Source organism: Procambarus clarkii, chromosome 88 (assembly GCF_040958095.1).
Source record: "Procambarus clarkii isolate CNS0578487 chromosome 88, FALCON_Pclarkii_2.0, whole genome shotgun sequence".
NCBI classification, from domain to species: Eukaryota; Metazoa; Arthropoda; class Malacostraca; order Decapoda; family Cambaridae; genus Procambarus; species Procambarus clarkii.
Genome location: NC_091237.1, coordinates 8,370,433 through 8,381,644, shown reverse-complemented (window position 1 = coordinate 8,381,644; position 11,212 = coordinate 8,370,433). Strand labels below are relative to the sequence as shown.

Here is an 11,212-nt window from a genome sequence, read left to right as displayed (position 1 = left end):
CTATGCAAGGCCGATTTGCCTAATAAGCCAAGTTTTCCTGAATTAATATATTTTCTCTAATTTTTTTCTTATGAAATGATAAAGCTACCCATTTCATTATGTATGAGGTCATTTTTTTTTTATTGGAGTAAACATTAACGTAGATATATGACCGAACCTAACCAACCCTACCTAACCTAACCTAACCTATATTTATAGGTTAGGTTAGGTTAGGTAGCCGAAAAAGTTAGGTTAGGTTAGGTTAGGTAGGTTAGGTAGTCGAAAGACAATTAATTCATGAAAACTTGACTTATTAGGCAAATTGGGCCTTGCATAGTAGGCTGAGAAGTGCGTTCTGGCTACTAGGTACGACATATATATATATATATATATATATATATATATATATATTATATATATATATATATATATATTATATATATATATATATATATATATATATATATATATATATATATATATATATATATATATATATATATATATATCGTACCTAGTAGCCAGAACGCACTTCTCAGCCTACTATGCAATGCCCGATTTGCCTAATAAGCCAAGTTTTCCTGAATTAATATATTTTCTCTAATTTTTTTCTTATGAAATAATAAAGCTACCCATTTTATTACGTATGTCGTCAATTATTTTATTGGAGTTAAAATTACCGTAGATATATGACCAAACCTAACCAACCCTACCTAACCTAACCTAACCTATATTTATATGTTAGGTATGGTTAGGTAGCCGAAAAAGTTAGGTTAGGTTAGGTTAGGTAGGTTAGGTAGTCGAAAAACAATTAATTCATGAAAAATTGGCTTATTAGGCAAATCGGGCCTTGCATAGTAGGCCAAGAGATGCATTCTGGCTACTAGGTACGACATATATAATATACAAGCAGTTCCCGTCCACGCGTTGCTGTGGCTCAGCAACGCATGTGCGTTACTGAGCTACAGCAGCTTCCCTGTCCCCCCGTCCTTCCCACCATTCTCCATTCCCCCATCCCCTCGTCCCCCACCACCCGAAAATCCCCTGTCCCCTCGTCCTTCACCACCATTACCCCCTCCCATGTTCCCTCATCCATTCCACCATCTCTCACTTCCGTCCCCTCGTCATCCCCACCATTCCCCACTCCCTCGTCCAAAGCCTTCCCAAATGGTCTAATGTTCCCATCAGAAAATTGGGAACATCAAGTGATCTGATGTTCCCATCACTGAAATATAAGAAAAAAAGTTAAAAATGAAATGAAAATATGAAAAAATAAAAAAATAAACTATACTCACGAAATGAACAGTATGGAAATCGGTATCGAAATCTATGAAAATTCAATTTATTAATGAAATTGGAAATATTGAAATAGAATCGTAACATATTTATATAGCGTGAGTTGCTCCTACGTGCAACAGATGGACCGTTTAAAAAAAAATGCATTTTTACTTGTCACAGGTATGGCATTTATGCTCATTCTCACAAAGTGAATGGTAAACAACACAGATCAATTCCAATGCAATGTCACACAAAATAATTCAATCAAAATTAAAATAACTCGAAATCTATGAAAATTCAATTTATCAATGCAATTGGAAATAATAAAATGGAATCGCAATAGATTTAGTATAGTGTGGAGAACTCTTACGTGCAACAGATGGCAATGTTTAAAAAAAAAAGTTACCTGTCACAGGCGTGGCATCTATACTTATACAAACAGAATGAGCCGAATGGTATAGCTCAGTTTCAATGTTATGTCACACAAAATAATTAAATCAAAATGAAAATAAGTCGAAAAGTATAAAAAATTAATTTGTCAATGCAGTGGAAGACATTGAAATGAAATTGTAACATATTTAGGATACTGTGTGTGGCTCTTACGTGCAACAGATGGCGCTATTTCTTAAAAAAAATTTAATATTTTTACTTGTCACTGGTGTGGCATTTATACTTATACTTATGAAATGAACGGTATGGTAAATAACACAGCACAATTCCAACACAATGTCAAGGAAAATAATTCAATACAAATTAAAATAAATCGAAATCTATGAAAATTAAATTTATCAATGCAGTCGGAAACATTGAAATGAAATTCATAACATATTTAGTATTGCAAGTGTGTTGCTATTACGACCAACAAATGGCGCTGTTTTCGAAAAAACATGTTTCATCTGTCACAGGTGAGGTATCAATATAATAGGTAAATAAAAACATGTGCATATTGGAATGGAAAGTTGTGTCAGAATTTCAAAGCAATCGGTGAAGAACTTTTGGAGATTACAGCGTGTGTTGCTCTTACGTCCAATATTTGGCGCTGTTTTTTTTTTAAAAAAGGATGTTTTTTCCTGTCATAGGTGATGCATGTATATAGTAGATATATAAAAATACGCGCCTATTCGAATACAACGTTGTGTCAAAATTTCAAAGCAATCGGTAAAGTGGTTTCGAAGATTTCCCTCACATGAAAAACACATGGAAAAACACAGTTTTTCATAGAAGCATGTTTTTTTTCCGACACAGACGTAACATCTATATAATATGTATACAAAAACCCGATCGGATGCGAATGGAACGTTGTGTGAAAATTTCAAAGCAATCGGTGAAGAACTTTAGGAGATTACCGATTTTGAACAAACGAACATTTCCATTTTTATTTATATAGACTAGCTGTACCCGGCCACGCGTTGCTGTGGCTCAGCAACCTTCCCTGTCCCCCAGTCTTCCCTATCATTCCCCCCCCCCTCACCCGTCTCCTCGGGCTCCCAACCATTCCCCACTCCACCGTTCCCTCTTCCTTCCCACCATGCCCCACTCCCCAGTCCCTTTCTCTCCCCACCATTCTCCATTTCTCCATCCCCTCATCCCCACCATCCCAAACTGCCCCGTCCCTTCATCCTTCCCTACCATTACCCCCTCCCTTGTCCTCTCGTCCTCCGCACCATCTCTCACTTCCGTCCCCTCGTCATCCCAACCATTCCCCACTCCTTCGTCCGATGCCTTCCCAAATGGTCTAATGTTCCCATCAGAAAATTGGGAACATCAAGTGATCTGATGTTCCTATCACTGTGATATAAGAAAAACAGTTAAAAATTATATGAAAATATGAAAAAATATAAAAATAAACTACTCTCTCGAAATGAATGGTCTGGAAAAACAACACAGCTCAATTCCAACACAATTCACACAAAATAATTAAATCAAAATAAAAAAAATAAAAATCTAGGAAATTTCAATTTATCAATGCAATCAGGACATTGAAATGGAATTGTATCATGTCTAGTATAACATGTGTGTTACTCTTAAATGCAACAGATGGCGCTGTTCTTCAAGAAAAGCATAATTTTACCTGTTACAGGTGTGGCATCTATAGTTATACTTACGAAATGAACGGTATGGTAAACAAAACAGCTCAATTCCAACACAATGTCACACAAAATAATTCACTAAAAAATAAAATAAATCGAAATCTATGGAAATAAAATTTATCAATGCAATCAGAAACATTGAAAATGAATTGTTACCTATCTAGTATAGCATGTGTGTTGATCTTACATTCAACAGATGGCGCTGTTTTTCAAGAAAAGCAAAGTTTTACCTGTCACAGGTGTGGCATCTGTACTTATATTTACGAAATGAACGGTATGGTAAAAACACAGCTCAATTCCAACACAATGTCTCACACAAAATATTTCAATAAAAAATAAATCGAAATCTATGAAAATAAATTATATCAATGTAATTGGAAACATTGAAATGGAATTCGTTGCATATTTAGTATGCCGTGCATGTTGTAATTATGTGTAACAGATAGCACTGCTTTTCAGAAACGCATGTTTTTACCCATCACAGGGGTGGTATTTATAGTAGGGATATAAAAAGACGCGCCTATTCGAATGTAATGTTGTGTTAACATTTCAAAGCAATTGGTGAAGAATTTTCGGAGATTACAGCGTGTGTTGCTCTTACATCCAACAGATTGCGCTGTTTTTCCAAAAAAACATGTCACAGGTGTGGCATGTATATAGTAGATATATGAAAAATCACTCCTATTCGAATGCAACGTTGTGTCAACATTTCAAAGCAATCGGAAAAGAGGTTTCGAAGATTTCCCTTACATGAAAAACACATGAAAATTTTTTTTTCAATAAAAAACATGTTATTTTACCGTCACAGACGTGACATCTATATTGTTTGTATATATAAAACTGCTCGGATGGGAATGGAACTTTGTATGAAAATTTCAAAGCAATCAGTGAAGAACTTTCGGAGATTAGCGATTTTGAACCAACGAACATTTGCATTTTTATTGATATAGACTTACAGTACCCGACCACATCAACCTTCCCTGTCTCCCAGTCCTCCCCACCATTCTCCCCTCACCCGTCTCCTCGGCCTCTCCACCATTCCCCCCCCCCTCCTCCGTCCCCCTGGTCCTCCCCACCCCGGCCACTCGTCTTCCCCACCATCTCACACTCCGTCATCCCCTCACCGTCCCTACCATTTCCTCCTCCTCTGTCCCCTCTTCCTTCCCACCATTTTCCATTCCCACGTCCCGTCGTTCTCACCATCCCCAACTTCCCCGTCCCTTCGTCCGCCCCAACATTACCTCCCACCCCTGTCCCCTCGTTAACCCCACCATCCCCCACTCCCTTCCCCTCGTCCTCCACCGCACTCCTTCGTCCGATACATTCCCAAATGATCTAATCAGATTTTCTGATCATCAAAAAATTGGGAACATCAAATGATCTGATGTTCCCATGACTGAAAATTAAGAACAGGAAAAAAACAGATGAAAAACAATGAAACAATGAAACAATAAAAAAATTTACTATACTCACGAAATGAACGGTATGGTAAACAACACAGCTCAACTCCAATGCAATATCACACAAAATAATTAAATCAAATGAAAATAAATAGAAATCTAAGAAAATTCCATTTATCAGTTCCATCGGAAACATTGAAATGGAATTGTAATATATTTAGTATTGTGAAAGTTGCTCTTACGTGCAACAGATGGCACTGTTTAAAAAAATGCATGTTTTTACCTGTCATATGTGTGGCATCTATATATATCTATATATATATCGTACCTAGTAGCCAGAACACACTTCTCAGCCTACTATGCAAGGTCCGATTTGCCTAATAAGCCAAGTTTTCATGAATTAATTGTTTTTCGACTACCTAACCTACCTAACCTAACCTAACCTAACTTTTTCGGCTACCCAACCTAACCTAACCTATAAAGATAGGTTAGGTTAGGTTAGGTAGGGTTGGTTAGGTTCGGTCATATATCTACGTTAATTTTAACTCCAATAAAAAATAATTGACCTCACACATAAAGAAATGGGTAGCTTTATCATTTCATAAGAAAAAAATTAGAGAAAATATATTAATTCAGGAAAACTTGGCTTATTAGGCAAATCGGGCCTTGCATAGTAGGCTGAAAAGTGCGTTCTGGCTACTAGGTACAACATATATATATATATATATATATATATATATATATATATATATAATTATATATATATATATATATATATATATATATATATATATATATATGTATATATATATATATATATATGTCGTACTGTGGTCACTCATTCCCAAGGGCGCTTCCATCTTAACTTCCCTTATATCCCACTCACTTAGGGTAAATATCAAATCAAGCATTGCTGGTTCATCTTCTCCTCTCATTCTTGTTGGTTCTTTGATGTGCTGGCTTAGAAAGTTTCTTGTTGCCACGTCCAGTAGCTTAGCTCTCCATGTTTCTGGTCCTCCATGCGGGTCTCTGTTCTTCCAATCTATCTTCCCATGGTTGAAGTCTCCCATAATTAGTAGTGAAGATCCGTTCCTGCTAGCAACAGAAGCTGCTCTTTCTATTATGTTAATGGTGGCCATGTTGTTTCTATCATATTCCTGTCTAGGTCTTCTGTCATTTGGTGGTGGATTATATATGACTACGACTATAATTTTTTTCCCTCCATTTGTTACGGTACCTGCTATGTAGTCACTGAAACCTTCACAGCCCTGAATATCCATCGCAATTAAAATCCCAGCCTTTTCTTACCTGCAGAGCTACACCCCCCCACCTGTTCCTTCCCTCTCTTTCCTCATAACATAGTCCTGTGGGAACACTGCGTTTGTTATCGTTTTCGAGAGCTTTGTTTCTGCGAGGGCTATTATGTCTGGGTTTTCCTCTAGTACCCGTTCTCCAAGCTCATTTGCTTTATTTGTAATTTGTGTGTGTGTGTGTGTGTGTGGTGTGTGTGTGTGTGTGTGTGTGTGTGGTGTGTGTGTGTGTGTGTGTGTGTGTGTGTGTGTGTGTGTGTGTGTGTGTGTTTGTGTGTGTGTACTCACCTAGTTGTGCTTGTTGGAGTTGAGCTTTGGCTCTCTGATCCAGCCTCTCAGCCGTCAATTAACGGGTGTACAGATTCCTGAGCCTACTGGGCTCTATCATATCTACGTTTTAAACTGTGTATGGAGTCTGCCTCCACCACATACCTCCCTAATGCATTCCATTTGTTAACTACTCTGACACTGAAAAGGTTCTTTCTAAAGTCTCTGTGGCTCATCTGGGTACTAAGTTTCCATCTGTGTACTTTTGTTCGTGCTCCACCCATGCTAAATAGTATATCTCTGACCACCCCTGTCAATTCCCCTGAGAATTTTGTATGTGGTTCTTATGTCTCCCTCTACTCCTCTGTCTTCCAGGAACGTGAGGTTCAGCTCCCTTAGCCTTTCCTCCCAGCTCATACCCCTCAGTCTGGTGGCATACCTCTGAATCGTCTTTAACTTTTTCATGTGTTTAACTAGGTATGGACTCTAGGCTGGAGCTGCATACCCCAGGATTGGTCTGACATAAGTGATACAAGGTCCTGAACGATTCCTTACCCAGGTTTCTAAAGTCTGTTCTTATGTTGACCAATCAAGCATATGCCGCTGATGATATTCTCTTGATGTGGGCTTCAGGGGACAGGTTCGGTGTCATATCAACCCCAGACCTTTTGCTCCATTGTACTCTTACAGGATTTCACCTCCCAGATGGTACCTTGTGTTCAGCCTCCTGCTCCCTTCGCGTAATTTCATTTAATTTACTCTTTGCTGAGACTCGTCTTTCCTTCCAGAGAAGATTACGACGTGGAGTACTCGAGTTTCTTGACACTCGCCATAGAATCACATATCACCAGGCAAAGTCTCGTGAGGCTTTGCCCCCAAACGTCTGACCTCCAGCATTGGACAACCAGACACCCAGTTGTATGGATATGAATATCAACCCATTACCAAGATCCATCCTTACTACCCGTCCTCAAGACCAATCCTCAAGACCCGTTCTCAAGACCCATCATCAAGACCCCATCCCTAGGACCCATCCTCAGGACCCATCCTCAAGACCCATCCTAAAGACTCATCCTCAGGACCCATCCTCAGGACCCATCCTCAGGACCCATCCTCAATACCCATCCTCAGGACCCATCCTCAGGACCCATCCTCAGGACCCATCCTCAGGACCCATCCTCAAGACCCATCCTCAGGACCCATCCTCAGGACCCATCATCAGGACCCATCCTCAAGACCTATCCTCAGGACCCATCCTCAAGACCTATCCTCAGGACCCATCCTCAGGACCCATCCTCAAGACCTATCCTCAGGACCCATCCTCAGGACCCATCCTCAAAACCTATCTTCAGGACCCATCCTCAGGACCCATCCTCAAGACCTATCCTCAGGACCCATCCTCAGGACCCATCCTCAAAACCTATCTTCAGGACTCATCCTCAGGACCCATCCTCAAAACCTATCTTCAGGACCCATCCTCAAGACCCATCCTCAAGACCCATCCTCAGGACTCTTCCTCAAGACCCGTCCTCAAGACTCATCATTAAGATCAATCCTCAAGACCCGTCTTCAAGACCCGTCTTCAAGACCCATCCTCAAGACCCATCCTCAAGACCCGTCCTCAAGACCCATCCTCAAGACCCGTCCTCAAGACCCATCCTCAAGACCCGTCTTCAAGACCCATCTTCAAGACCCATCATCAAGACCCGTCCTCAAGACCCGTCCTCAAGACCCGTCTTCAAGACCCATCATCAAGACCCATCTTCAAGACCCGTCCTCAAGACCCGTCCTCAAGACCCATCCTTAAGACCCATCTTCAAGACCCATCATCAAGACCCATCCTCATGACCCATCCTCAGGACTCTTCCTCAAGACCCGTCCTCAAGACTCATCATTAAGATCCATCCTCAAGACCCGTCTTCAAGACCCATCATCAAGACCCATCCTCAAGACCCATCTTCAAGACCCATCATCAAGACCCATCCTCAAGACCCATCCTCAAGACCCGTCTTCAAGACCCATCATCAAGACCCGTCCTCAAGACCCGTCCTCAAGACCCGTCCTCAGGACCCATCCTCAAGACCCGTCTTCAAGACCCATCATCAAGATCCGTCCTCAAGACCCGTCCTCAAGACCCATCTCAAGACCCGTCTTCAAGACCCATCATCAAGACTCGTCCTCAAGACCCGTCCTCAAGACGCGTCCTCAAGACCCGTCTTCAAGACTCATCATCAAGACCCATCCTCAAGACCCATCTTCAAGACCCATCATCAAGACCCGTCTTCAAGACCCGTCCTCAAGACCCGTCTTCTAGACCCATCCTCAAGACCCATCTTCAAGACCCATCTTCAAGACCCATCATCAAGACCTGTCCTCAAGACCCGTCCTCAAGACCCGTCTTCAAGACCCATCTGTGGGACATTTGGGGTTTGACTCTATTTATTTAAATATTAATGTAATGAAATTCTATTACGAAGGACCACCCACTTTTATAGTAAAGAGGGAAACTAATAAAATATGATCATTAGAAAATTCCTAGATGAACCAGTAACTATGGATAAATACTAGAGAATATGATCACTTATATAAATTAATGGGCTGTATAATTTAACTGAATCAAAGCCTCAAACACCTACATTGGGGGGTTATTACTGGAACTTCATATATGTCCAGGAACTAGTGTGGTTCGTGCACCAGTTCATTATGCAATAATCTAATCCTATGACCAATTATAGAATCATTATATTTATCACCAATAAGAACATAGATTATGAACATGAGAAATTAATAATTATAATAAACACATGTCAACCAAAGAAACAATGCTCTGCATGAATAATACTACAGATAATGGAATTTAAGGAATACGGAAAGGGTCTTAGCTTGAAGATGATTTCCAAGAAGTCGGTTACGACTCATCCTCGGAATCTCCTGGACTCATCATGGAACACTGGGAGATGATTAACACGGGAAATGACAGCTCGGGGAATTCTTCACACACGCTGTAAATCAAATTACATTCAGTAGCAACAGATTAAGCTGCTAGACATCTATGTTCAAGAAAATTAAATTAAATAATGGAGGTAAATAATAACCTTGGTTTTTTATAGTCGCTCTGCATGACGACAACTACCCAGCTATAACCCCCTCCTAAATGATGCATCAAATGGGAATAAAGGTACTAGCTAATAGGGCACTGTGTAAGTTAAGGCTTGCCGAAGTTCGCGTCCTAGGTTCAGGCGTCGTTGTAACGAACACGTGGTGTCGAGCCTGGCCTAGATGTTGACGCGCTTATCTGGCCGGTCACGTTGTGCTACACGGAACAAATTTAACAGGTTCCTGGCTGAATGTCAAATTAAATCTCTTGACAATTCAACACGATGTGTAAAGTGACACTGACACCAGCTAAGTTGTTGTCTGCAAAGGTTCTTCACACCTCACAGTGGCGACTTTCATCTGGAGCTCTTGGTGGCGTCTACCCTGGTGGCTTGGGTAATGGCGTCTCTCTCTGAGCACGTCGCCTCGTGTACTCGCATCTCCCCTGCCCCGCTCCGCGTCCGCGTTTGATACACAAATTATTTACTACGAATATTATCATTTCTCGCAGTTGTGATTGAAATGCTCGGATAAGGACGGGTTTATTATTCAGAGGAGTTAAATATTATTATTTGCCCGTTTTACGATGGTAAACAAGCAATGGAGATGAATTAAAGTCTCTCCAGGGCATTCACGCGTGACGTTAAATTTATTACCAGATAACAGTTATAACTATAAACGCTCTATTTGGCATTAGTTGGGGATCAGTTTATCTGCAATTAATTATCACACAGAACACCGTTGTTTTATAGAGAATCAAATTCAATTCTCAGACACACTGGATATAGTTGTGTTTATTATAATGGAATCTGACGCAATACTGGCGTCTGGTGACGTAAGAATTCTAGCCTTATTGTACAGATGTAATTATTAGTACATGTGAACTCTATTTGGTTAATTTTAATTACTACAATGATTAGTAGATTTAGTAATAATTAATAATAATACAACAGTGTTGTATTTAGTGTTGGAAATTTCCAACATAACTCCGGGGGGAGAGTTTTAGGGTCGCAGTGTAATGTGGAGTACTGACACACCTATCCCGAAGTTGGTATTAATATTAGTATGTTAGTATGTTAGTACACACATAACGAATGTCCCGTATTTGTCAAGGACATACAAGAAACTTAAGTCTTGCTGATTTCATGTTAAATGGAACATGTTATTATGAATTACCTAAAGCTGATAACTAAGAACTTACATAGACTCTGTGACTGGTGTCGCTATGACATGTAATGTGTATGTTACAAAATCTCAAAGTCTGCAAACTCTCAGATACTCTAGATAAATAATGTTATTTATAGCCTATCAACAATTAAAGATTTAAATCACACAATTCAAACAACAGAATCTACGGTGATGAGAATGTCCTGGGTCATAGTGACTTGTAATGGTTTGTTACTTGACATCACACCACAGTATCATCATAGTTATCTAAATTGGATGTAAAAGGAATTACTCTTGGTCAGAGCTGTAATAGGCTTGCAGTTTCCGCTTACATTGTTGAGCAGCAGCTCTAGTGGGGCGGTTGCTCGGAGGATCAGAATTACTGTCCTCGGAAACTACTGGGGAAGCTAGCTCTGGTTGATACTCTCGTTCAGCCAATTCGAGAGGAACAGCTTCTCTAAAGTTTTTAGAGTAGTGTTGCCTCGGCATAAAACTTTCACTACTCTCAGGACACCTTGATGATCTGGATGAATGGCAACAATTTTGCCTATGGGCCACTCTGACCTTGGTCCATCACTGTCGACTAGTACTAGGTCCCCTGGTTTAAGCTTACTTTATTGTAAGG

The 11,212-nt window shown here is 40.1% G+C and overlaps 1 protein-coding gene across 1 annotated transcript in view; it reads left to right on the top strand.

Moving 5' to 3' along the window:
• LOC123745738 (PGC-1 and ERR-induced regulator in muscle protein 1-like) overlaps window positions 1–8,172 on the top strand; it is a 17,563-nt gene extending 9,391 nt beyond the window's left edge. Inside the window, exon 4 of the mRNA XM_069317720.1 lies at window positions 7,417–8,172. Within this exon, the coding sequence (XP_069173821.1) occupies window positions 7,417–8,172 (756 nt within the window). The remainder of the gene's footprint in view (window positions 1–7,416) is intronic.
• Window positions 8,173–11,212: the final 3,040 nt, after the last annotated feature.